The sequence below is a fragment of the Colletotrichum gloeosporioides genome (assembly GCF_011800055.1).
Source record: "Colletotrichum gloeosporioides strain Lc1 chromosome Unknown consensus_66, whole genome shotgun sequence".
NCBI classification, from domain to species: Eukaryota; Fungi; Ascomycota; class Sordariomycetes; order Glomerellales; family Glomerellaceae; genus Colletotrichum; species Colletotrichum gloeosporioides.
The window spans coordinates 1122002-1148673 of NW_025544711.1; the positions used below are offsets into that span (position 1 = coordinate 1122002).

The 26672-nt window shown below is 54.9% G+C and overlaps 7 protein-coding genes across 7 annotated transcripts; 2 read left to right on the forward strand and 5 right to left on the reverse strand.

Moving 5' to 3' along the window:
• Positions 1–527: 527 nt before the first annotated feature.
• GCG54_00014929 (Phosphoenolpyruvate carboxykinase (ATP)) lies at positions 528–3359 on the reverse strand (the record flags this gene model as incomplete). The annotated part of the gene is made up of 8 exons (XM_045414750.1): positions 528–1871; positions 1926–1958; positions 2661–2694; positions 2802–2926; positions 2986–3027; positions 3079–3128; positions 3208–3233; positions 3295–3359. The coding sequence occupies 8 exons, from the start codon at positions 3357–3359 to the stop codon at positions 528–530; spliced, it is 1719 nt and encodes a 572-aa protein (XP_045260872.1).
• Position 3360: 1 nt separating this feature from the next.
• GCG54_00014930 (uncharacterized protein) lies at positions 3361–3635 on the reverse strand (the record flags this gene model as incomplete). Its single annotated transcript, XM_045414751.1, is given in 2 exon segments — positions 3361–3556; positions 3574–3635. 2 exon segments carry the CDS (start codon positions 3633–3635, stop codon positions 3361–3363), a joined length of 258 nt encoding a protein of 85 aa, XP_045260873.1.
• Positions 3636–7769: 4134 nt separating this feature from the next.
• GCG54_00014931 (Eukaryotic peptide chain release factor GTP-binding subunit) lies at positions 7770–10022 on the reverse strand (the record flags this gene model as incomplete). Its single annotated transcript, XM_045414752.1, has 3 exons — positions 7770–7826; positions 7888–9644; positions 9716–10022. The coding sequence occupies 3 exons, from the start codon at positions 10020–10022 to the stop codon at positions 7770–7772; spliced, it is 2121 nt and encodes a 706-aa protein (XP_045260874.1).
• A 928-nt stretch (positions 10023–10950) lies between these two features.
• Positions 10951–12973, forward strand: GCG54_00014932 (Ran-specific GTPase-activating protein 30; the record flags this gene model as incomplete). Its single annotated transcript, XM_045414753.1, has 3 exons — positions 10951–11130; positions 11183–11217; positions 11272–12973. 3 exons carry the CDS (start codon positions 10951–10953, stop codon positions 12971–12973), a joined length of 1917 nt encoding a protein of 638 aa, XP_045260875.1.
• A 979-nt stretch (positions 12974–13952) lies between these two features.
• Positions 13953–17348, forward strand: GCG54_00014933 (putative ATP-dependent helicase; the record flags this gene model as incomplete). Its single annotated transcript, XM_045414754.1, has 3 exons — positions 13953–14873; positions 14955–16901; positions 16968–17348. The coding sequence occupies 3 exons, from the start codon at positions 13953–13955 to the stop codon at positions 17346–17348; spliced, it is 3249 nt and encodes a 1082-aa protein (XP_045260876.1).
• A 765-nt stretch (positions 17349–18113) lies between these two features.
• Positions 18114–20507, reverse strand: GCG54_00014934 (Class E vacuolar protein-sorting machinery protein HSE1; the record flags this gene model as incomplete). The annotated part of the gene is made up of 6 exons (XM_045414755.1): positions 18114–18928; positions 18984–19208; positions 19260–19332; positions 19394–20200; positions 20244–20404; positions 20465–20507. 6 exons carry the CDS (start codon positions 20505–20507, stop codon positions 18114–18116), a joined length of 2124 nt encoding a protein of 707 aa, XP_045260877.1.
• A 2185-nt stretch (positions 20508–22692) lies between these two features.
• GCG54_00014935 (Autophagy-related protein 13) lies at positions 22693–25605 on the reverse strand (the record flags this gene model as incomplete). Its single annotated transcript, XM_045414756.1, has 3 exons — positions 22693–25155; positions 25219–25320; positions 25375–25605. 3 exons carry the CDS (start codon positions 25603–25605, stop codon positions 22693–22695), a joined length of 2796 nt encoding a protein of 931 aa, XP_045260878.1.
• Between the last annotated feature and the right edge of the window lie 1067 nt (positions 25606–26672).

Genomic DNA, 26672 nt, shown 5'->3' on the forward strand with positions numbered 1-26672 from the left:
TGGGAAAACGTTGCCTGCGAGCACGTGGGGTATGATTGAGGACATGTGATAATGACTTGTAGCCAAAAGCGGTAGCCATTTGACGAATCAATGTGCGAGGAAAACACGCGCAACCAACTTCAACCAGTTAGTTCCTCATCGCTACGGTCTGCACATCAAATACCTAGTACGCGATGGTGTCCAAATCATAGTAAAGACTTGCGTTTTTATTGCCCAGCCATGAATAGATGATCAAGTTTCTAAAGGCGTTGTACCATACGCATCACTTTTTGGTACGGTTCAACTCGGTTGCTTCAAATTTGTTTTCTTTCATTCTATCAAATGAAGCCCAGACCACATGACTCCTGTTTTCAACAGTAAATAAAACCTGAAGGCCACGATCCCACCAGCGGCATCGTGACGTGTCGAGAGCGTGTCTTCGACATCCCAATTTCCCGAAACCCATGGTGATTAAAAGGAAAACATTGTCATAGCCCGTCACATGCAACCCGTGAAATAAGCAACGCTAATATCAGTATGCTCTGTCCTTAAACAACGGGGCCAGCCTTGACGACATCTTCTGTCGCCTCGCTCGCGTACTTCTTGAAGTTCTCGTTGAAGAGGACACCAAGCTTCTTGACCTCCGTGTTGAAGCTGTCTCCACCCGCGGTCCAGGCGGCCTTGGGGTTGAGCAGTTCTGAAGGAACACCAGGGCAAGTCTTGGGTACCTGCAGGTTGAAGGTGTCGTAGGTCTCGTACTCAACCTTGGCAAGCTCGCCAGAGTGGATGGCGTCGAGAATGGCGCGAGTGTACTTGAGAGGGCAGCGCTTCCCACCCTGGGCAGCACCAGCACCAACCCAACCGGTGTTGAGGAGCCACGCATTCGCGTTGTGATGCTCGATCTTGTCCGCAAGCATCTTGGCGTAGCGCATGGGGTGCAGAGCCAAGAAGGGCTGGGCGAAGCAGGAGGAGAAGGTGGCCTGGGGCTCGGTCACACCATCCTCGGTACCAGCCATCTTGGAAGTATAGCCAGAGATGAAGTGGAACATAGTCTGAGCGCTATCCAGCTTGGAGATGGGGGGCAAGACACCACGGGCGTCACAAGTGAGGAGGACGATGTTGGAGGGATGGGAGTCTGACTTGCAGGGAATCTTGGCGTTGTTGATGTACTCAATGGGGTAGGCGCAACGAGTGTTCTCGGTGAGGGTGCAATCATCGTAGTCGACGACACGAGTCTCAGGATCGAAAACAACGTTCTCGAGGACGGAGCCGAAGCGGATAGCGCCGAAAATATCAGGCTCCTTCTCGGCAGACAGGCCGATAGTCTTGGCGTAGCATCCGCCTTCAATGTTGAAGACACCACGGTCGGACCAGCAGTGCTCGTCGTCGCCGATGAGAGCACGCTGGGGGTCGGCGGACAGGGTGGTCTTGCCGGTTCCCGACAGACCGAAGAAGAGGGTAACATCGCCGTTCTTGCCCTCGTTGGCAGAAGAGTGAAGGGTGAGGACGTTGTGCTTGATGGGCATCTCGTAGAAGAGGACGGTGAAGACACCCTTCTTCATCTCGCCGGCATACTCGGTGCCAAGAATGACCATCTCCTTCTCGGCAAAGTTGATGGCAACCGAGGTGCCGGAGGTCATACCCTCGGTGTATCGGTTGGCAGGGAAAGAGCCGGCATTGTAGATGGTGTAGTCGGGGTGGAAGTGCTCCAGCTCCTCACGGGGAGGGCGAATGAGCATGTTCCTCATGAACAGAGCATGGTAGGCGCGGGCGCAGATAACGCGGACACGGATGCGGTACTTCTCGTCCCAGCCGGCATAACCGTCGACGACGTAGATGCGATTCCTCGTGTTGAGGTAGTCGATGGCACGCTCACGGTTGATCTTCCAGACCTAGAATTCTCACATGTCAGCGCTCGTTCGGTGACTGGTCGACTCGGTGCGTACGTGGGCAGGGCCGGGAAAAGTAGGAGTGTGGATCTGCAACATTGCGGGGGAGGAGTACAGGGGGCGGTAGAGTTTAGCTCGGCCTGCATACAAAATGCGGGGCCGGCATTCTGCACCTGCACTTCCTGGGTCGAAGGGGAAAGCGAAAGGGGGTAGACAGGAGGGGCAGCGCCGGCAGCCTATGACGACACAGCACACACAGCACACGAGACCGTGTCGTCGCAAAAACGGCACGCCCAATTCGAGCAAAGGCCGCCTAGCCAGCCAGCTCAGCTTGCTGCCGACGCGCGCACATCGGACGAAAGCATCTCGATGACACCCTCCAACGCGCGTGCCAAACAATGCGCATCATCTTTGCGCAAAATGGGCCAAAGGAAGTGGAAACACGGCTGCTAGATGCAGCGTCGATCTGAAACATGACGTATCTGTTGACCACAAAGACTTTGCGGGAAATCTGCCATGCTGACTCGGATTTGAACCAAGCTGCAGAGAGATGACATGATGATTTTTGCTGGGTCTTGCTGGCCAACAGATAGTCGTGTGGCCAGTCGTGTGTTCCGCACCTGTGTGCGGGCATGCGTGTGTCTGAGGAATGCAGCGGGCAACGAGCCAGGGCTAGGCTGGTCGAGCCGGGTTTGGCTGGGCTGAGGGCAGGACAAAGGAAGCCGACGGGAACCGCAGCAGCTGCTTGGGAGCTTGCGTCTGCATCCTGACTCGATTTGGGGTTTCTCTTACCTCGGGTGACATGGGCTTGTTCACAGGACCCCACCTGAAAATTGCATTGTTAGCAAATGGTTACGCACGGAATGGTCAGCACCAGCCAAACTGCCGGGCACCGAAGGTGTCATTCCGAAGAACGTTCGGGAGCAGTCTTACCAAATGTCGTTCTTGGAGCTGTCCTCCTCGACAATGCGCTTGTCGAGAGGGGAACGACCAGTCTTCTTTCCAGAGTAGGCAGTGAGAGCTCCACTTGAGGTGATGGCGGAACCAGTCTCGTACACCTACGATTCTTTGTTAGCTGGAATGCGCAACCATCCGGTTGCTTGGAGCGTGTACTCACCAGCGCATCTTCGTACAGAGCGGGAACGGAGGGGTTGGGAATCTGAGAATTGCGTCAGTGCCTTATCCGACATGTCTGTAGCGATCATCATACAATAGCGACGCGGTCATAGTCGATGTGGGCAGTCTCGTGGAGCTCCTCCTCTGTTCCAACATGTCAGCCAGGCTCATTGCCGTGCAAATATGCCATTGAGGAGGGTCGGCTCGAGAGGGTATTTCATACCGAGCTCAGTGTGCTCGTGGTGAGGACTGTAAACGGACGTTAGTTGGGTACATCTCTTGGTTGTGCGGGTATTATGGACAAACATACGCAACACCACCGGGGTGGAGAGGAGTCTTGTTGACGTTGCTGACAATCACTGTGAGGTTCGACATGTTAGTTGGTGATGATTTGGTAGAAGTGACTTATGAACGGGAGGCGGCGATGGGATATAATCAAGGTGCTCAGGTCCCAGACGCAAACAAGGTTTGCGTCTAAGTGGAAGAAGTCGGGTGGAGGATTGGGGGAGGTGACAAGACGAGGAGGCGAGTAAGAGGAGACGAACTTTTGCGTAAATCTGCCTGGTATCCTTCTGCGAGAATCTGTGACTTTGGGCCCTTTACTGCTGGATCAGTGTAGGGAGAAGCACTGCGTTGGACGGGATCCTTCATGGTTATAAAAGATTCTGAGGGATGAAAGAAGTCGGGTGTTGAAGGCTTGGAAAGGCTTGGAGGCTTGTGTTCTCTTCCGCTTTCAGGGATCCAAAAAGGAATCGTATCCACTTGGAGGAGTGTGAGCGTGTAGGTAGAGTGGTGTAGACAAGGCTGCTTCGTGGCTTGCTCAGACCGGAACCGAGGATAGAAGGGCCAGAACGGGGTCCTCCACTTATAAGAACGGGCGCGGCTTGTGGAGTCGCGGGGGCGAGGGCAGCAACGCCAGTGGTTGGTTTGCCGTTGTTGCGCGCTTCACGATATTATCTCGGGTTCGATGAACGGGAGAAGACCCTTGTGCGGGTTCGGGATAGAGGAGGAATAGGGAGAGAACGGGGGTGTACTTCGTGGGGAGGGGGTGTTAAGGAGGGGTGCGGGAAGGGTGTGTATTTAGCTGGACATGAGTTGGAAGTTGGGGTCGGCGGTGCAGGACGGGCCAGAAATGGTAGATGGTGAGGTGCAGAGCATTTTGGATTGCCTCATCGTCCCAAGATAACGAGGCCCGACCCTGTCAGTTGTGTTTTGTTCGGGCCATGTTATCGCGGGGGGCCGGAGCATCTCGTAGCTGAAAGACGGGACGCTAGGTAGTTGCCTTGGGTGGAGTGGGCATTCAAGGAGGGCCTGGACATACTGCGGTAGATAATTGGAAGCAGTTGATTAGTTGGCAGTTGACTACGTAGGTACTTACCTTACCTAGGGTAGGTAGCTTGGTTGGTTCGCTGGTTGGACGAGTTTGCGGTCAGAGGGAGAAAGAGCCAAACCATGTATGTATTTGCAAGGGAAGAGTAATTGATATCCAATACGCTGCCCGTGGCCGCTGGCGAACCAAGGACCAAGGATGGAGCCCGATATGAGCCTGGCCTGGAAGGCGTCACTGGAACTTGGAGGGGCGGGGCACTGTGGGAGGGGCAACACTGTGAACGCGGGTGTGCAGTGTGTACCTAGGTACCTAAGGTAGGTTACGGAGAGTTGTGGGGCAGCTTCTCCACAGTCTGCAGTCTGCTCCCGTACGTCTCCGTTGCGTCGGCTTGGGGCTCCCGAATCCTGGCTAACCCGTGGCTGCTTTTCGAGATTTCGAGGTTTGCATCTGTGAGTGAAATCCAGAGTTCGGGCGGCCTCCGGGACCTGTTCTTCAGGCTGAGAATGACAGCCCGAACGAACACGTACCTGTGGCACTACCAACACTAGGTACCTTAGCTCTGGAGGCACGCTTGCATGCCACCTCAGCCACGTAAGATACCTCCTCATCTTAGGTACCTACCTACGTTACGCCGTACATTACCTTACCTCAAGCACAATTGGACGGCCCTTGGCTTGATGATCTATTATCCCACCCGCCGCCCGGATAATTGTTATCCAAACCCATCTTTGGGTGAGGTGGCCAACGGAACGGAACTGCTTGTGGGAACTCTACTATTAGTTCAAACACACAATGCCATCTTCCGTACCTGACTTTGGTTCCTCGTTGCTTTTCCTTTGTAAAGTGCATGATCGAGTCAGTATCAAACAGACCGCTTCGCTCGGATAAAAGCATCTTTTAGCTGGCACAGGCACCTTACCTTTTCTCTGAAGGTTTCCAGATTTTGCAAGGTGGTCTGGTCTGTCTGGTCTGTCTGGTCTGTCTGGTCTGTAAGGTCTGTAAGGTCTGTAAGGTGTTCGTAAATGTGCTACGGATACTTGTATCAGGCACCCGAGTAAGGTCCCTGGCGCTGAGCTGGCGCATGCGAGGCCGATGTTCCTGGGTAAGGGTACGTCAACTCCCACAGCAGACCTCCGCGCATGTGCTGCTGTCCAATGTGGCAGGCGTGCCTTGCCGCTGCGCAAGCCTCTGTGTCCAGGGCAGTCTACTGCGTAGCACTACTACCTAGGTGCCCAATCTCATTCTCCCCCAGCCATGGCATCTATCTCCCTGGCTCCCATCTCCCATCTCCCATCTCCCGCCTTCTCCTCTCCCCCACCCCCGAACCCGTCCACCAACAGGCCAAGCCTTCACCACAGGCCTGCTGGCATGGGGTCACCGGCGTGGGCGTTCCCATTTTGGTCCTTTGGTCTGATCTGGCCCTGTTCGCCCTACAGCTATGCTACCTTGCCATTCCCAGCGTTGATGACTCCTGACTGGGCCCTGCTTGCTGCTGTGCTGGGTCGCCCGTCTGCTCTCGAATCTTGCCGCATCTCAAAGCCGGGGCCGCTAACGCGGAAAGTCTAAACATCGTTTTTGCTCCGTCAACCCTCTCCTCGTTCCCTTTTCTCAGAGTCCTTTGTTCCAGTCTGCCGGTGTTCCTCTCCCTTCCGCGTGTGTCTCGTCTGCTCTCTGTGACCGGCACATGGCTGCCGTCCGGCTGTCTCTCCCCCACCTCCTCTGTTCCGGCTCGACGTGCGTGGTAGTCGCATTCTCCGTCTCTCACCTCTCGGCGGATGTGTCGAGGAAAGGCTGAAACGGCGTCCACGAAAATACTTAGGAACATCTTTGCTTGTCACTCGTGGCCGTGTCCACCGGCGGGCGGCGGCAATGCAATGCGAGAAGCAAAATCCCATCCAACTGACAAGGCCGTTTTCCCAACCGCACGCCCCCCTTATCTCGTCCAAGTTGGCGTACCTACGCAGTAGCTTCGTTGTCGCATTCCTGATTCTCCATCGGAGCATCACGGAAACGAGCATCGCAGCAGTCATCAACAGCCCCAAAACGAGGCCCAAACATTGCAAAAGATGACGTTTGGCTGCTGCTCGAGAGCCGCTTGGCCCCGCCGCAATCCCACCCTGCACCCCCCAAGTAGCCGAGCATCTAGTGCAAGTTACCCCGCGCCCCGTTCCCCATGGCCAATCACCCTCCGTCTTCATGCAGAGAGGCTCACCTTCAGCTATTCGTTCCGACATTCTCCGGCATGCAATTCCAACTTCCACTGCTGGTTCCCCCCCCTTGACGCCGCCTACCATCTACGATAGTATGTCCTGGAATATCAGTTAGGGCCCCCAAAGATAGGAAAAGTGTGAGAGCTTAGCAAGTAACAGTACGTACAGAGCAGGGGTGTTAGACGTAGCCACTTGGCTGAATGTTGATCCATCGCCGCCTTTGCACCTGGGGTCTTTTTCGCTTTGACGAATGTTGCTATTACGTACATGCCTGCCTTTACGAGCCCTCGTGACCGCCGAAATTTCAAGAAATAGGAGTCAGCTTCTCAGGCGCAGACCGCCCTCAGTTGAGGGGTTGTGCATCACTTGACCCAGCACGTTGCCGGGGGGAAAAAGAAATGAGATTGCAATTCTTCGTGGACTGTTCTGGCCAAACGGGCTGAGTGTAGATGTGTGCATGCGGCAGACGAAGTACCTAACCCCACGATCGATGTTTCCCGAGCGAACGGCGCAAGAACACAGGCAACTGTATCTCAGTATCCGTACTAGGCTGGGCTGGGCTCGGCTGGGCTAGATAGGTAGTACGCTGGAACGCCTCCGTTAGGCCGGGGACCCCTCGGCTCCGCCGCCCCGCCCGCCGATTGCCGTAGCCCGTCATACCTGCCCGAATATTGCACCCCTACCTACCATTGGGTGTTTCTAAACCCACTCCGACACGAGAATAACTCGGGTTCTCCGACATCGCTAGGGGCATCCTTATCGTTCCCTGACTTTTCATCATCGGGCCCGCAGAAATCCTCTATCATCGGGATTGCTCGGGACGCAAACAGTTCAGGGTTGTCACCTCGGAAAATGTGATTTCTAAATCCTGCTTCGGAGCCCAGAAGGTCAAAACGTGAAGCCATCGTCATGCGCCTGCTTTGAAGGGTTTGAGATTGATTTTTTAGTTCTACCTCCCCTACCCATCCCTTACTATTCTCAGAATGCTACGTCTCTATCATGCCGAGCCCGCCCGTTGCGGCCCGTCCGTATTGCCGCCATGGCATTACCGCCCTCCATGACGTCGCTCTGTCCTCGTTTTACACCATCTCAGGTCGATCTCTATGCATATTGGCCATGGCCCAGAACTTTTCTGTACTCTTTCTGCACTTGCTTCGCGAGCCTGCCATTCCAAGAGGGGAACTCAATTTAGCCAGCTCCTCTCAACCGAAGTCGACCTTTGGGTTCATTTCATTCGTTCAGAATTTAAGCCGTTTCATCCGTAATCAGCTTCGTGATCTTGCCAATGGCAATGGTTTGTCCCTATTTCCCAACATGTCAGCCATCAGGCGTTCAATAATCCATGTGAACCAATCATACGAACCTGGTCTCTCAGGGTGAAACGACCCATTTGCGGGTAGTCCTCGAACTTCTCAATGCATACCGATCCAGCACCACCGATAACCTGCATGCGGGCGATGATGCTGTCGCCCTTCTTGGCGTGAGACGGCGGCAGCTTGCTCTTTCGGTTGGTGCCCTTCTGGAGCTTGTGAAGCAGCGCTGCGAATGTCACTTCTTCAATGGCGGCGTGCACGTGCAGTACGCAGTTGAAACCAGCAGTCAGGATACTCTTGAGCTCGAGGATACGGATCTGAGCCTCGAACGTGGCAACGTTGTGCACCAAGCGCTTGGGCGAGCACAGCACGAATCCGGGGAGAATGTCTTCTTCTTCGATGCCCCTGAGGCGAATACGAACCTGGTCACCGCACTGCGCAACCTGGGTTTCTTCTTCAGTCTCGCCGTATACAGCGGCAACATCCACGCTCTGCTTGTTCGGCATCATGACGAGGGACATGCCCTTTTTTATAACACCGGCCTCGATTTTGCCCTCGATCATGGTTCCGAGATCTCGGTACTTTCCGGCAACGGCCATCATGAAGGGTGCGTTGACCTTGCGCTCAAGAGCCTTCATGTTGTCGAGGTACTCGAGCAAGGAGGGTCCTTCCCACCAAGGAGCGACACCTTTGGGAATTCTGTCCTTGATGTTCATGGATTGCTGAGCGGCCACAGGCAAGAAGTAGACGTCAGTCTTCAAGTTATAGCCAGTGCCCTTAAGGAATTGGGACAGTTTGGTCGTGCACTCCTTGTAGCGCTCCTCGGACCACTCAACAGTAGGATCGTCCATCTTGTTAATGGCGACAATCAGCTTGTTAACACCCTGTGTCTTGGCAAGCATAGCGTGCTCTCTGGTTTGGCCACCTCGCTCGAAACCGGTCTCGTATTCACCCTTACGGGCGGAAATAACGAGGATACCAACGTCGGCCTGAGAAGCACCACCGATCATGTTGGGGACGTAGGTCTTGTGGCCGGGGGCGTCCAGGATACTGTAGCGGCGCTTCTCCGTCTCAAAGAAGCCTCTGCCAACTTCGACGGTCTTTCCCTTAGATCGCTCCTCCTTGGTCAGATCCATGACCCATGAGAGGTACCATGAAGGGTTTCCAAGCTCCTTGGCCTCGCGCTTGTATTTGTCCATCGTCCGCTCATCGACCATGCCGGTAGCATAGAGAATGGAACCACCAAGAGTCGACTTTCCAGCATCGACGTGGCCGATGAAAATAATGTTGACGTGCTCCTTGCCATAGATTTCCTTGAGCGTCTCTTCGTCAACGTCGGCTGTCTGCTCTTTCTGGACAGCATCGGCCTCGCGAACAGGACCCTTGCTGGCACCACCGGACGGGCTGGAACGGCCAGATGAGGGAGAGGGAGAGGTCTTGCCAGACTTAGTGGTCGAAACACCCGTCTTCTCAATAGCCTTTGTCGCTGTCGCCTTGGCCCCAGCCTCAGCAGCTGGGTTGATATCCTTCTTAGCCTCCTCCTTGGGAGCCTCCTTCTTCTCCTCCTTAGCAGGAGCGGCGGTACCGCCGATAGAGAGGACCTTGGCCTTGGGCTTAGGAGCGTCGCCGCCGATGCTCAAGACCTTGGCACCGCCTTCCTTCTTCACTGTTGGTTGAGGTGCCGGCGCGGCGGCGGCGGCAGCGGGAGCATCAGCCGGGCGCTTGACGATGGTGGGAGCAGGCTGCTGAGCCTGAGCCTGCGGCTGTTGTTGTTGCTGGGCATATTGCGGATATCCTTGACCTTGGCCTATGAGCTATCAGCAGAGGCCAAATGGTTAAGATGTCTGCATTGGAAGCAGACAGAGATGATTTACATACCATATTGTTGCTGGTAGCCACTGTAGCCTTGCTGCCCGTACTGTGAGTTGTATCCCTGTTGGCCGCCATATTGAGGGTAGCCGCCGCCGTAGCCTTGACCGTAATACTGCTGGTATTGAGGGGCGTAGCCACCGTACTGCTGGCCGGGCTGGAAGGACTGAGCTCCAGGAGTGAAGGAGGATGCGCCTGGACGGAAGGAGCCAGCCTGGGGGTTGTGTTGGTTGAGGTTAAGCTGCTGCTGAGCCTGGCGCGACAGGTTGTCGTCCTGGGCAGCCGGATCGTCTTCCCACGAGTTGAGGTTCGACATATTGATAATCTGCGGCGGGGCGGTCGATGTATCGATGCGGGCGAATGTCGAATTCGGGGGTTTAGAGGGGTTGGAGGTTAAGGTGAGGTGGTGAGCGGATTCGGGGAGATGCGGTCAGAACTGGAAGTGGGATGGGACGTTAACGAGATGCGCCCAAGAAAGATTTAAAGAGGGGCTGGAGGGTTATTTTTTCCAGCAGGCAAAAGGATACACCGGGGCACAGGACACAGAGCACACCGGATACATTACCTTGAGGGAGGCGAATGAAAGAACCCAGTGACTGCAATCGGGCTGGAATGACTCACTCTTGGGTTAAGGCCAATATACCAAGGTGCTATTCCAAGGCAACAGTGCTGAACAGAGTCCAGCCTTTCTTTTACGATGAACCTAGGTCCTTTTTTTGCCCTTTCTCCTGCGCTGTCTGTAGGAAATCTGGCACACTAGTACCTAGGTATGGTCAAGTTTTGCAGAGTCGAGACCCGATCCACCCCAAGGCGGGGTGCTGCCTTACCTACCTGGGCGGCTTGAGTGACGTCGCACTGTATCCAAGCCATTGAGTGTGAGGGGTAATTGTGCCGCCTGCATCCACAGTGCCCCTCGCTGAGGCACGTGAGAGGTATGGGTTCACACTGTCCTGCGCACTGGACCCCTCCACCCTAATCGGGCACCTGCGCTTGCTTGCATCGTCACTGGCCCATTTCTCTCACCTATGGCAACCTGAGGTACCTTGCCCTGCCTCAGGATCCCGGTCACGACCAGGTGCAAGTGATTTTGATTTCTCCCTTTTCTTCAATGACCAAGAGCTTGTTGCCCGACACTTATTCTTCGCTCCGCAATCTCAATCTGCGGGCCAGGACCTTACTTGTTGTTGCACCCTACCGGCTTTTTGGAACAGCATGGCAGTTGCTGAGTCGCAGCAGCAGCAGCCATGGACGCCTTACTCACAAAACTGGGAGCCCAGGCCATGAACATGGCCATACGGTCAGGTATAGCTCTGACCTCGACATACGCCTTTTCCCAGTGTTCACGCCTGATGAAGACGGTGGATGACAGAGCTGTTCGGTCGGAGCTGAAGAAACTCCAGAAAACCCTCGACAGCAAGATTAAGGTGGGCGTTTGCCATGAAGGCCATCAGAGCGGTGTGACTAACACGCCTCTAGGTCGTCTCTCCAGCCATTGATCTTGTTGAATTCAAGTAAGAACTCGTCGAGCAACATCAAGCTGACACAAGCCGCTAAGCTCCTTCTAGGTCTGGAAGAGGCAATGCCTTCTTGGAGTCCGCTTTACCCCTGGCCAAGGGCCTTCATCAGGACATCATCGCGCTCGGCCGTCGCGTAGAGCAGGCTGCTGAAGCAGGAGAAGCACCTCATGCCGCCGTCCGGCGCAGCATCGATGGAGAGCAGCAACTTGCCGAACTAAAGGCCATTATCAACGACATGAAAGATCTCCTCGCCCGTATCGACAGAGATATACCGCTCTTGCACATGGCTATCACTGCGTCAGGTGAAAGTCTAAACTCGTCAATGTCTCCCAGCATATCTCCGTCTAGACTGTTGCAAGCCGGCATGTTTCTGACATTTGGAGACACTCAATATGCTGCCGACCCATCCCGGCCGGTACAGATAGGTCCGGCTTTCACTTTGTCCCTTTACATGCTGTTCATCGGCCACGCTGCACCACATCCCAAAGACCGACTTGAGAAGATGGAAACCCATCCGAGCACACCTCAAAAACCGTCCCGCAGCCCTCTTGGAGTGTCGACGGAGGCATATGGGTTCGAAGAGGGCGACAGGAAACCAGTGTGGCAGGAAGTCATCCACAAAGCCAGAGTGCGACTGTGCCGGACGCCAATGGACCACGTTTTTGATGCCAACAAAGGTTTTCGAGCGGGGCGTACAAGGGGCCAGACCTTTGGTGAATCTCACCCCTTTGGTCCGTCTCGTCCCATGGGGCAGCACAATGAGTACGCGTACCACTTGGAGATTATAGAGGACCTGGCCGACGGCCGTGTCCATGACGAATTGGATGCCCATGCGGCCGCCTACGACGATATCAGCTGCGCAGGTATACGGGAATCCATCCCAATTCATCAAATTGCAAAAATATTCTATGCCGACACGGGCAGGATTCTAAACATTGGCAGCGATGGCCTGGACAATAATCCGGTTCTTTTGCTGAAACGGGACATACTTGCAAAGCCACCGTCACAGGTCCAGGAAGAGATGATGGTATATAGCGACGATCCTGCGTCTAGGACGGCGTCCGAGACTGGGAGCAGTTTTGGTGATCAAGATGAACAGGATGACATTGACCGGCAACTCCGTGAAGAAAGCGCTGCGCTTGACACCCTGGAGGAACTACCTAAGTCGCCGATGGCTCCAGTCAGGAGGCAATTTCCCCGCCATTTGGACCCTGAATGGATTGCCTTGGAGGTTTTTGAAGAAGACGAGGCAGAGAGCAGCGAGACGGAAGACGAAGAATTCGTGGAAGAGGGAGGAAAGTTTCTCGGAGTATCGACGACAACATCTGCTGCTACACCGCCTGCTGCCAACTCTCGGGGGGCAAGATCTTCGTTAGACTCGAGGCTCGTAGCCCAGATCCAAAACATGTCGATGCAGTCGTCGTCTCCCGTTAGAGACGTGCGAACGCCCCCGCATCCCTACACTCCGGACTTGGCGCATCGTACAATGGACAATATGGATTCTTTTGTGCAGCGCTCGCCTTTCGGCGCGGTGACCACATCGTTGTCCCTGATGGAGATGCTCATCAGGCTTACAAGTTTGCAAGAATTCCAGCAAGCATCACATCTAACAATTCACGACCACATCCTGACATTTTTCCTTGAAGAGACGTCGACGACCGGGTTAAGAGGAGAGGAACAGCTACGGGCTAGAACGGAAGCGAAGCGGCGTGTTGGTTTTGACCCATACACTGATACCCCATCTAGATGATAGAATTGACGCAATAGACATGAGTATATGGCCAAGGTCCTCTCCTTTACATCGTAACGATCAGTAAAGAGTCTTGGCGACCAGTTCATCTCGCGCGATAGTCATGACGAAGAAGAAGACGACGACGTGACAACGATAATAAAGACGACGATGGTAGCGATAGAAATCAAGATACATGCCATTAGAGGCGACGACGACAATAGCGGGCACACTGGGAACGTAGCCTGGGAAAGCTCATCGTAGTAGTTGGACAACGCCTCCTACTCTTTGGATCTCCACAGATTATGGTAAAAGGAAAGTGAGCCCTTACGATTAGCGGGACTCATCCACATTTGTACGCCCAGTGCCTTCCACTCCTCTACATGCAAGAAGATTGATTAGATGAGGCAGAAGGCACAAGGATGTATACTCAGCACACTGCCTTAGTCAGCCACACATTGCACCGCCACAGGGACCCTCGCTAGCTCCGTTCACCACCGTTGTGTGGTGGCGTCGACCCCGTTGCCCATCCGTTGCTGGGGAGAGAGATTATGTCATTGGTAAACGTGGTAGGCGGTACTTCGTGCATTCACTCTGGTACATACCCACGCACAATTACCCCAATCCTGCACCCATTTACACGTCGCACCTTTTCTGGACGTGACGAGAGAGCTCGCGATAGCCAAAAGCCCACAGACTTTGGAGACCAAGCTTTGAGCTTTCCAGGCTAAATTCGCTGCTCACCAGTCTCTTATGAAGTAGGTTCATCCCACACTCACTTGTTTTTTTTTGTTCCTTTTTGGGGAAATATCCCCACGAAGCTCGGTGTCACTGACACCTCCTCCAACATAACAGAAAGCCTGGCGCCGACTTTTGCTTTCGCCCAAGAAACAACATAACTCGCGAAGAGCAATCCAGCATCTCCAGGTCACCGTGCAAGCAGCCGCCGCTGTCCATCCCTACAGGCGAGGACCAGTCGCGGTGTTCATACAAAACAATCATGGTCAATCAACGCCATCCCGTCAAGGGCCCTTTGCGCCCAATCAACCCCAACGACGACTCGCACTCCTCTGGCAGTCGCGAAGTGCCGAAGACATCAACAACTGGCAAACAGGCTTATGGCACACAGAATAGCTCTGCGAGGCCCCAGAGCCGTGGCACACCCTCCTTAGATCCCGATTCGCTATCCTCCAGATTCGATGCTATGCGTGTGTCAACCACGCCCAAGGGCAAGCCGCCGCCAAATGCTACTAACATGTCTGCTCGCCGCATGCCACCTCCACAACGGTCAGACAGCCCCGACGTCGTTGAAATCACCAGTGTCGATTTCAAGCAACCGTCATCGTCAAGACCAAGCTCCAAGGAAAGCCAACCCAGTCAATACGAGCAATCGATGCTACACTCTGAGGCCCTAGAGTCGTTCTTTTCAGACACCAAGCGGCACGACCCCTTTCATCCTTCTTCGTCCCCACGGCCTGTGTTTGGCCACCCGACCAAGATAGTGTCGTCTCTTAAGCAGAAGGCGGCAGGCATCTTCAACGAGCGGACGTCTCGACCCGAGCATCATAGAGCTCAGCAGGTGTCTGTGCCTGCCGTCCCACTGTATCAAGACCAGAAACCTGCGCCTCTCACTCTCTACAGCTCTATCGGACCCGATGCGAACCCTTCCACATATCGACCGACCGGCAACTTTGGCGATACCGATTTCTACACCGATCCAGCCAAGGCTTCTGCGGACTTGAAAGCACTCCTGGAGGGCGGCATGGAAGATGACGACGAGGAGGATCAGGAGAAGCAGGATACAGAAAAAGACGGCAAAGACGGCAGTATGGAAGGTCTCAAGGTGAAACTCCTGCCTCATCAAGTCGAGGGTGTCGAGTGGATGAAAGGCCGTGAACTAGGACCTGTCAAGAGAGGCAAGGTTCCCAAAGGAGGTATCCTGGCAGATGACATGGGTCTTGGCAAGACTCTCCAAACAATCGCTCTCATCCTGAGCAATCAGAAGCCTTCCAAGGGCGAGAAGGGCTACAAAAAGCATTTCGATGGCATTGAGAAGACAACATTGGTCGTAGCACCTCTGGCCCTGATCAGGCAATGGGAATCAGAGATCAAGGAGAAGGTGGTGAAATCGCACGGATTGAAGGTATGCGTTCACCACGGGCCTCAGCGTACCAAGCGCTTCAAGGATCTCGCGCTGTACGACGTTGTCGTAACCACCTATCAAGTGCTCGTCTCCGAATGGGGCCACTCGTCAGAAGACGAGAACGGTGTCAAGGCAGGATGTTTTGGTCTTCACTGGTGGCGTGTGGTCCTTGATGAGGCTCACACCATCAAGAATCGCAACGCAAAGTCGACAAAAGCTTGCTATGCTTTGCGATCGGAGTACCGTTGGTGTTTATCTGGAACACCAATGCAGAACAACCTTGAAGAGTTGCAGTCTCTGATCAAATTTCTCAGAATTAAGCCCTACGACGACCTCAAAGAGTGGAAGGAGCAGATTGAGAAGCCACTCAAGAATGGTAAGGGTCATGTCGCTATTCGTCGTCTCCACAGCCTGCTTCGGTGCTTCATGAAGCGTCGCACGAAGGAAATTCTTAAGGAGGAGGGCGCCCTCAATCCTGGTGGCAAGCCGACCAAGGAGGGCGAAAAGTCCAGTACCGGCTTTAAGGTCACCGAGCGCAAGGTTGTGACGGTTGCCACTGCATTTTCCCCCGCAGAACGCCGCTTCTACGACAGACTGGAGGCTCGAGCTGATGAGAGCATCGAGCGCATGTTGAAGGGCAAGGTGGACTATGCTAATGCTTTAGTCCTGCTCCTGCGACTTAGGCAAGCTTGCAACCACCCGAAGCTGGTCGAGGGAAAGCTTGACAAGGACAAGGATGCACTTTCGACCGACGCGGGCCAGAAGAAGGCACCGGCAGATATCGACGCCCTCGCCGACATGTTCGGTGGCATGGGCATCGTCACAAAGACCTGCGGCATTTGTGGCCGGGAATTGCCCAAGGATATCGCCAAGAGCGGGCAGGATACTTGTCAAGAATGTTACGATGATCTTGCATACTTCAAAGAGCATGAGACGCCAAAAAGAAAGAAGCCCAAGCATAGAAAGGGCAAGCTGGGCAAGGTGATGAAGATTGTGGAGCAGAGTTTGGTTGCGGATGATGAGGACGAGAGCCCACAGAAGCCCAAGTCTCGGCGGCCTAAGAAACGCAATGTGGTCATGGATAGCGACGACGAGGAGGCGGAAGGTGACTGGCTCGTTCCCGAGAACCAACAAGGCCAGCTGCGGATGGGCAAGGCCGGAGGTGAGGAAGATGAGAACGCAGAGGGTGGCGGAGACTGGATCGGATCTGAAGACTCGAGACACGGGTCCGAAGATGAAGACGACGGCAGCAACATTGATAGCTTCGTTGTCAAGGATGATAGGGTCAAGCCCGAGGACGTGGATGATAGTCTTGCTTCAGACGACAGCCTTCCCTCGATAGCAGCGATAGCATCGCAGCTCGATGAGGAGCATCGGTCATCCCAGTCCTCTGAGGGTGACTCCGAGTCTGATTCGGAAGAAGATACCGGGGTCGACGAGTCGGAAGTGTACTCTGACCGAGACTCACGTTACAAACCTAACGGCCAGGTATCGCAGATTCTTGCGTCCGCCAAGATCCGCCAAATGATGCAGCTGCTGCACAAGGAGACCGACGAGCACAAGTTCATTGTATTCTCGCAGTTCACCTCAATGATGGACCTTGTAGAACCCTTCTTCCGCAAGGAGGGCCTCAAATTCACGCGCTATGACGGCAGCATGAAGAACGACGAGCGCGAGGCTAGCTTGCACCGCCTGCGCAACGACAAGAACACGCGCATTCTGCTTTGCAGTCTCAAGTGTGGCAGCTTGGGCCTCAACCTCACTGCAGCCACCCGAGTCATCATTCTCGAACCCTTCTGGAACCCTGTAAGTTGGACCGATAGACACGCTTTGTCTGTAGCCTAAGTTGCTAACATATAATCTTCCCCTCAGTTTGTCGAAGAGCAGGCCATTGACCGAGTTCACCGCCTCACACAGACAGTCGACGTCGTCGTCTACAAGCTCACCGTCGAGAAGACGGTAGAGGAGCGTATACTTCAGCTGCAAGAGAAGAAGCGTCTGCTCGCCGAGACGGCCATCGAGGGAGGCATGAAGAAGGACGCGTTCAAGCTTGGCTTCAAGGAGATCATGGACCTGTTCCGCCGCGATGACTCTCACGGTGCCGGTGCCGAAAATCACGACAACTATGTCGACCAGTCGCGCAGCACTTCGGCGCGAACCAGTAGACAAGGCTCCCCCGAGATCGGAATGCTGCAAAAGGCCCGCAAGGCGCCGAAGAAGGCGGAACACGAGATGTTTGGTCGCCGATGGTAGGCGAGACAAGACTCGGCCGTACCATTTGTCTCACATTTTTCATGCTTAGATGGTGAATTCGGTGATGATGGCGGAAGGATAGACTGGGCAGAGAAGGAGAGGCTTTGTCGCTAAGATTCATCCCATCACAGCATTCAGGCGTACTATGATAAGGGGAGGGAGGCATATGCAGAGTAGCATCCCTGCGTGGCGTCTATGGTGTTTTACGGTGTTCGTCTTAGCCCATGGTTTATTATGAAACGAAGACAAGAATCATTACATGCAGGGAAGGAACAATAGCGACGTCTTTGATCGAAAGCGAGCCTCCAGACCGCAGGGCAAGTTGTGCCAGACAAGAGATCCGGCCGGCTCCAACCTAGAGAGCTGCCCGAAACTCTTCCAAACTCCAAGTATCAAGCGTGACGAAGTAGACACGTGGAACATATTTTTGATGTTAAGTATGGTACAGATCCTAATTACGTACTGATCAGCCCCCTTCCCCGTCATGCCTTTCTTTCTTGATGTCCAGTCAACAAATTGCTAGTTGTGGGTATGAATGAGGCTCTAAGGACCTAGCGGGTTACATTCGTTTCTCCCCTTGCACTTTCATTCGCGCTCCTTGAGCCAAAGCATTGAAAAATATCACTGCCAAAAGACCTCCCATAGAAGATGGTGGAAAACTTCGCTAGCGTATCAAAATGAATGTCGTCATTAAACCAACTTGTTCCTTCCTTCTAAACTCAATATCTCAGTGAGTGGCAGGCTCCATTTCGACTCGTTCCTGCTCTAATAAACACCACTTTGGCGGTAGTAATCGTGGGCAGGAGGAGCACTCGGACCATCTGCCGCAGCACCAGGAGGAACGTATGCCCTGTACTGCGGCTGTGCTCCCTGGCTCGGCAGGCTCTGTCTGGCGTCATAGGCAGCTCCGCCGGGCTGCAGGGGTGGCGGTGTCAGGACTTCAGATCGAGCAGAGCCCGGAATCGACGGTGCCGCTCCGGTCGGCACCGGAGGAGGGGCTTGTGTCGGAGCGTTGTTGTAGTTGTCCTGGCCCTGAACCCCTGGGGGCTGGTAACTTTGATACTGTGGTTGTTGCGGGGCAGATGGCGCAGACGGTTGCGATGGTTGCGCTATCGGCGCTGATGGTTGGAAGGAAGACGGCGGCGGCGCGGGTACGGTGGTGTTTCCTACGACTGGACTAGAGGTGTTGTTGCTGTTGTACGGATCATCCTGAGAGTAGACCGAGGATGTATACGTCGCGGCTGAGCTCGGGTTGTGGGCCGCGATGGGCGAATCGTAAACAGAGGTGGCCAGCTCCTGAGCACCGTATGTGCTCTGGGGTCGCTGGTTAGGAGGCTGCGAGTAAGCAGTGTAAGCGTTGGCTGTAGGAGGAGGCGATGTGTTAATTGGTGCCGGGGCTTTCCCCGTGGACGGAAGGCGGGGGTTGTGTTCACGCTGGGGATACGGATGGTTTTGCGCGGGAGGCGGACCACCTGCTGAGGGCACCTCGGCCCCGGCTACGTAGAAAGGAGCGGGTGTCGCTTGTGCCGGACGCTGGAAATTCGGCGAGGGCGTAGACTGGGGGGGGTATTGTGGTTGCTCTATATACAACTAGTCAGACTCGATGCACTTCAAGTGGCATTCAAGGTAGTTCACCTTGGGGCGCGGGAGTGTAGAATCTTTGCTCCTGCTGCTGTTGGGAAGGACCCTGAGCAGGATACCCTGCCGCTGGCCCGGCTGAGCCTGGATACCCGCCGGGGCCTGGCCTCATGGAGTATTGATGGTAGCTAGGCTGGGGAGGGTGTGACATGGAGGATTCCAGTAAGGACTCGTAGTCACGGCGAGCCTTGATGAACTTCTCGTTCAGCTGCGTGAAGTCATCTGTTGAGTGTTAGCTTTGGGTGCCTACGACAAATGGTGGAGGGCATTCACCCTTCTTCTGAGAATACTTCTCAATAAGCTTGATCAGCTTGGGCCGGATAGCTAAGGTCTGGTGGTAGAGTTTCTGCGGAGGTGCTATTAGTCAACTGTATGTGCCCTCGGCTGACAGCCGGCCTTTAACTTACAGAAATCTCCTCGTTATCCTCCTCTCGCGGCGCCGTGTTGGATGTGCTCAGCAACGTCAGTAGCTTCTCGACGTTCTTGATCTCGGCAAACACCTCGGCCTCCATCTGAGCCTCGCGGGCCAACTCGTCGGGGGTGGGATCTGTGAGTTTCTCAACGTAGTTGAGAGGGAAAATACCCGTCTTGCCTTTGAGCGAACCCCGCCACCAATCCTTGTAGACGGACTCTAGCACCGCGATGACGTCGCCCTTTTTGAACTCCAACTCACCGGGCTCTGACGGAACGAAGTCGTACAGCGCGCGGACCCTTGATACGGTAGCTGCTGTCGTGCCCGCGGGCACAGGTGTGGGTTGACTTTGGGGCTGAGGCTGGGGCTGGGAGGAGGATCCTGGTGCAGCAGATGAAGAAGAAGCAACGGGCTCGGCAGCCTTCTTCTTGCGTTCCTCATCCTGCAGCGACAACTTCAGAGCCATCTGCAGCTCGTCCTCCTCTTTCTGGCGATCTAGATCGGTCAAGCCTGTCTTCTGGGGGGCCGAGGGGGCTTGCAGGGTGGGATTGCTCTGCTTTAGTCGGAAGTAGGCGTCGTACATGATGCCAAGGTCTGCATCTTTGCTGAACATGTCGGACCATTCCTTCATGCGCTCAAGAATCTTGGCCTTGACTTGATTATGGGTGTTGCGGTCGTTTGCGAGTTTGAGCATGGCATCAGTGAATGCTCGGCTGGAGAGCTCTCGGTGCATGTTCTTGCCACAGTTCTGGCTAAGGGCGTTTGCGAGCTGGTGTAGTGGCGATGAGGTCAGCGGTTGGCTCTGTGGGCTGGAAATGACGATGATGAGAAGCGGGGAAACTTACCTCGAGAGTATACAGCTGGACGTTAGCGTTGCGATGGGCCAGACGCTTGATCATGGCTTGTACAACCTCCTTGGGACCATTTTGATCGCTGCCGACACGGTCGCAAACCTCGATAATGGCTCCCCAGTCTTCCGAGGTTAGGTTCTCATCGGTCGCCTTGGCTAGACGGAGGACACAGGTTAGCGAGGTGACGCAGCAATCAAGATACCGATGGCACATACCGACGCCCTCGTCGAAGGGACCAGCAGCTGCTGCTCGGAACATTTTGGGCAGAAGCTATGAGCCGCCGCAAGTGGTCTGTACTGGTGATTAAGTTGGAAGATGTGTCGCGACAGGCAGTTGGGTATTCGGTGCTTAGTGCCAAGAATGTCGGCGACGAGGCAACAGTGATGAAGCGTCTCGAAGTAGTGGTGAGCAGTGGTGATGGCAGGGGCAAGCAAGGTAGGTGGTGTTGATGTTAGGTGGGAGAGGTTCAGCCAAATGAGGTAGGTTTGAAAGGTATTGGGGCCTAGTCGGACGTCTGGCCGGTCGAACAGCCTCGCTGGGTTTGTTTGTCGGTTGATGTCCGTCCCGTACTCCACAAGGTGCGGCAAGGAAGGCGACAGGTAAGGTGAAATCGGTCACCGTAAATGCGAAGGCATGTATTCAGTAATGGGTACGTAAGGTCGTATGCGGTGCCGTTGGGTATTGTTGGATGTCGAAGGGGCAAGTTTACGCTCAGGTAAGGTAGCCGCAGGTTAAAGCAGGCAAGGTATTCGTAGGCAGGTAGGTAAGGAAGGTATGGGGGGGGGGGGGGGGGGGGGGGGGNGGGGGGGGGGGGGCGGACGGACCGACGACAGACATGGACATTGAAGCAGGTGCTGGGCATACCTGAAGGTACCTTAGCATGAAGTGGGCAGGTGCCTATGAGAGGTACTTTTTAGCTGCCAAATGCGCGGATAGTGACCTGCATCGCAGCCAAACGCGGACAGGTTCTCCGCAGGCCCACTACCTGAGGCACCTCACCTTCACGCTGGGCCCGTCGTCATCATCAACCCGCACACTAGGTAATATCTGGCGTTGGGCACCTGGAGGGGGCTGAGTGGTGTTTCGCCCACGAATTACGCGGACTGCGACTGCGACTGCGTCCGCGACGCCGCACCGCCACATCTGTGGACTGGTTCCATGTCGTCTCCTCCACCAGATTCCGTGCATTCGTCAACCCATATCCTGTCCGCAACGCCCTTGAATAGAAACGCTAGAATTGTCGTTTAATCAAAGCCGCGCCAATACGATGTTGCTCATTTTGTTTCCGCTCGAACCGGTGCTTGCTGGCTAGTTTTTAATTTACTTATGGTTCTCAAGAAACCCTGCCTCCCGTTGCAGACTTCCATAGCTTGTTGAATGTTGTGGCCCATCAACCTAAAATAGCATGAGGTCGGGTCTGGGCTTTTTGTCTCGAGAGAAACGAAGAAGAACGCCCAAGCGACCTCAACCATACTGCGCCGTACGTGCGCCACACACACGATCGGGGAGGGGGGGAACTTCAAGCCACATCCGCGACCCTCCACCCTGGGCAGTTGCTTGCTTCTGTCTCTCTGATACTCTTCGCCGTCGCCGTCGCCGTCGCCGTCGTCTTCTTGATTGTGTCCAATTACCGGAATCCGCAACTGTCCTCGATCGAACCAAATTTTTAACCTTCCAGCTACTAGCCAGTCATTAGCCTGCCAGTTTTCTAGCAGTCAAGACGACGACATAGAAGGCGACAGAGAAGGTAGCCAACAGACACCAGGGAGCACCGCGGAGCATGGTCCTTTTCGACATGCTTGCCTTCCCCGTGCCTTGTGTGCGCATGCAGTGACGACGAATGACTCGACGGAATTCTAGAAAAAAACCACAAGCACTGCAAGACGAAGACATCTCTCTCCCTAGACTAGCCTCTGTGTCTACGTCAACCTCAGACGAAGCGCATTGGCATCAGCGTGTGTTCCTCAACCCAAACCACCCAATTGGAAGGATATCTTCATCATTCATCGTCGTTTGTTCCATTGTGCCTAAGCTACTACGTAAGCTTATTTCTTTCGACTTTGGTGCTGTGCAAAGTGGCGATGTTGGATACCCTGCCCCGTATGTGTACATCTCAGTCTTTATACATTCTCTATCAAATCTGTAGCCCTTAACCCCCCTTTACTCCTGTCTTCTCTGCTGCCATGTTAAAACCTTGGCCAGCGTGCAAACCGACCAACCAACCAAACGCCAGAGTACCTTACTGCCCAATCATGATGTATGTGTAATGGAGCATTCATTCCTGGCAAGCTTGTGTTCTTGCTGTCCTGCCGTCCCGGTTGGCAGTGCCTATCACCGGGGGCTCTGGAGATTCCACTGAACTGCTAAGTGTCCGTAGTGCTCTGCGTCTCCGTACTCTCGATCGCCAGTGATACAGTTGTCTGGCTCAACAAAAACGTATCGTTCACCATCCTCTTCGGCTGATGCCACGAGGTTCAAAATCGCCGCGGCTTCCCGAGCCAGATCCCACGTTGCCTCCACCCCGGCCTTCCTCCAAACTTCGACGTGACTGCGCGTCCATTTCCGACATATCGAAAAGTAGAGGCTCTTCGTCCATAAGGTCATGTTCGCCGCGCCCGTAACGCCCGCTGGATCCCGTAAAACTACCTCGTGATGACTGAGGAGGTGTTTGCCCGCGGCCGCCTGTTGATCCCATACCGGCATACCGGCGTCTGCCAAAGGGCGAGCTGGACGGTGCAACAGCCATCAGGCCACCTGGTGGCTTGGATCCTTCAGAAGAGCCTTGCCTGATCATGTCCGCCGAGCCTGAAGACTGTATGTCGCCGCTTGGCTGCAAAGATGCCCCCTCTCGTCGAGAAGACGATTCCGCCTCTGTTTGTCTGCCCAGGAGCATGCTGAGCGTCGGTGGCTCGCGGTCTTCTGCACCTAAGCTGATGCTGCGGTTGGCCGCAAACGCGAGATCGCCATCGTCGTCATCTGCTAATGCCCGATTTTGCTGCGCAACAGAGCTTGAACGTCTCGGGTGTATGCCGATCCTCGGAGAGATGGGAATGTCAATTGCAGTGGTGCCATCTTGAGTGATGGTGTCTTCCCTGGGCATCTGCGTTGTGTCGCCACTAGCATTCCCACGCTCGCTGCGGGGCTGACTGGTGTTGTAGTTGATGATCGAGTTTTCACTCAAACGGGAAGGTACGGCTGGGGTGTGCGGCGTGTGGGGGGAAAGAGGCTTTCCTGGTGAGGACGACACTGAAACTGACGCTGGCGCGGCCATGCTCGGCACATTCGACAATTGCCGGCTAGAAGAGCTTGATGATCGATGCATCTGCATTGAAGACGTCATGGAATCTGTGAGCGCGTTGTTGGACTCTTTCATCATGTGGAATCTGGACAGCTGAGCAACAGTCCGGTTTGTTGCCCATTCGCCCTTCTTGCTGGGCTCGAAGCTTTTCAGCGTCTTCTTGCTGTCCAACGCTTTCAAGAATTCAGAGATCTGGTCGTCGTCTGTTTGGAGTGATCCGGAGCTACCGCCCGCTCCTGCTTCAGCAAGAAGACCAGAGCCAGGCTGGGCCACGGACGACGAGAGGCTTTGGCGGCCACTGCTGCTTTGCTCGTCATCGCCTGTCCTGCTGGGACCGCCGTAGGATAGCTTCCCCTTGCGATGGGTGAAGCTGCTGCTGTAACGACTGGTCGATGAGGGTCGAGGAGAGCCCAGAACCGGGGCATCGCCGGGTTGAGGGCCGCCGCGCAGAGAAGCAGGCATACCTACTGTCAGTGATCTGCGGTTGCGGGGTTGGTTGAGCGCGTTCAGAGCAGCAGCTCGGGATGCTGGGGATGCTGGTGACTCGGAATCCAACGTACGGGGCACAGGCGACCCGGAGAGGGAACCTGCTTTGAAAGGCTGAAATGAAACAGATGGTCGGCGGCCAGTGCTGCTGAAGCCCTTGATGGATGGTCTTGCTGCCAAACCGGAGACAGGTAAGGAGCTTGGTGGATTTGGCTCGATACTTGGAGGGGTGGATTCTGGCGGTGAACTTGTGTCGGACCCAGGAGCTCGCACGGCTTTCAAGGCTGATATGGGGCTGGTGCCCAAAGGACCATCGCCGTGAAAGGTTGAAAGACTGCCATATGTCTGGTGTATGTCTGACAGATTCCGGCTGCGACGATGCGATGGAAGGGACCCAATTTCAGGGTCGATTCTTCTGCTTTCTCTCCTTTGAGGTAGCGACGGCTTAAAGAAGTTCTCATCCACGCCCATGAAGCGAGAGCTCAAAAGCGACTCAGAATCATCCACCCGGAAGTTGCACTCATTCCTGTATGTTACTGAAGCATAGAAGCGGCCCACGGGAATTTCCAAGTCGCCAAACACGTAATCGGTCACGACATCCGGGCGGCCGTCATATAGCGGATGCCGAAGCCGGTCGATGCCATCACTCTCTGGCTCGCCGGTTCGAATGCGACACCGCGGCTCTAGCGACGGGTGAACGCCTTTGCCCAGCGAGTGTTGCGAGAATTTCCAAACTGGAAGAATTCTTGCCGCAGCGTAGAGCGAACGGAAGAAGACAATGCTCTTCTTGTAAATGGTAGGTAATGTTGGACCAAAGTCATCAAGATCGTTGGTTGGTATCGTTTTCAACTCGATGCGCCATCTCTCCAAGATGACTTCTGTATTCCTCTTGGCAGGCGTGGGACGACCGTCGTCACTCTCGGACGAATTTAAAGCCTCCATAACATCCCATCTCTTCCCATTTTCGTCGACAATAACCAGACTCTGGCTCGGGGTCAGGCGCGAAGTGTCGAGGTATGTCTCAATAATCAGAGGCGGTGGTGTATTCTCGAAGCCGCCGCAGTTCCTCCAGACGCGCAGCTCGTCTTTGAAGTCGTCGAACTCTTCGGTCTCAATTTGAAACTGCGAGAAACACGAAATCAGCATGTCTCTACCCATGTCAAACGCATGACCACAGTGACTCACCCATTTATTCAGCTTCTTGCTCCCAGGCCCGCGAGTGTGGTATGCTGGCTTCAGATCTATACGCGATTGGAGGACGACTGAAGCGGCCTTGGTGTGGAAGTTCTACCCAAAGTTAGCCCCCTTGCATAGGCCACTGTATCCCCGCGCCCTGCCTACCTGGATGATCTGGTCCAATTTCTTAACGGCGTCGGCTGGAGGACCAGCGCCCGGAGGAGTTTCAGCGGTCGAGGAGCTGGCAACGGCAGATTCTCGGCCAGAGGTTTCGGACGATGCTCTTGCGCGAGCACCTAGTATTGCTTCTCTCGGGTTATTCGTTCGGGACGGGTTCGTTTGAGGAGAGGAAGCGGGGGAGGAGACCCGCGGGGCGGGTCGAGCTTGTTGATGCATTTTGTTTGGGGTTGTGCGGCCCCAAAGGGCAAGGAAGGGTGGATGTTGATCTGTGAAGCCAACAGACACCTGCGTGGTTGTCGACGCAATGCTGGAAGCGCGATACAGGTGCGCCAAGTGGTTCTAGACGAGGAGTGGAAGGGTGTTCTTGGTGTCGACGTGGAGGCGGTACTGGACCTGCTCATCCATCCTTCATCACAGCTTAACGTCGTTGGATGTCTCGAGAAGCCTCAATTTCGAAGCCGTCGGCGGGGGGGAGAGAAGGGCGAGTCGAGGGAGCGGGATACGATGCGGCGAAAGGGCTCCAGTGGAACCCTTAGAGAGGGCGGGCGCGGCGCGGCGAGGCAGGCAACGGCGGGCAGGGCAACGTGAACGTGGGGACTCGAAGTAGATCGAGACGAAGGACTAGACGCCGGGGTTGTTGTTGGGTTGCCGCACGAGCAGGCCAAGGGGTAGCAGGCAGAGCTGCAGGGCGAAATGGACAGAGACGAGCTATGTTAGGCGGCCGTGGCTTCGACCATGGCTTTCGGTTGCCTGAGGTAAGCTTCGACGGCTTTGCAGAAACCGGGGACCTCCTCCCAAGCACGTCCTCCAACAACAAGCAAGCAAACGTCGCACAGATGGGAAGGACGGTGCCTTTCGCGTGTAGGTTGTTAAAGAACAGTGAGGGTCGATATGCAGAGAACTGGCGGCGCAGTGGCTGTCGAGACGGAGTCTATCGGTTCAGGTGTCATACGCTCAATGATTTGGGGTAGTGATGAGCCTCGTGATCGTGGACAGGTACCGTTCCGTCATCGAGTCACCTGCTGGGGCTGGGGGTTCAAGCAAGTGCTCAAGATCAAGTGAGAGCGGTGTGCTTGAGATAGGTTCGTAATGGGCCCGGAAATGAAAAGGACGGGCAAACAAGAAACAGGCAAAGATCAGACGGTATATGCTAGCTCGAGCAGAGAGAGACTCTGAGAGTGAGGATGAGGAAGAGAGGGCGAGAGGTAGCGATGTACTGCACTACTGGGCAAAGAGTTGAGCAGAGAGACGGTCAAAACTGGGAGACCGAGTCAACAAAAAGA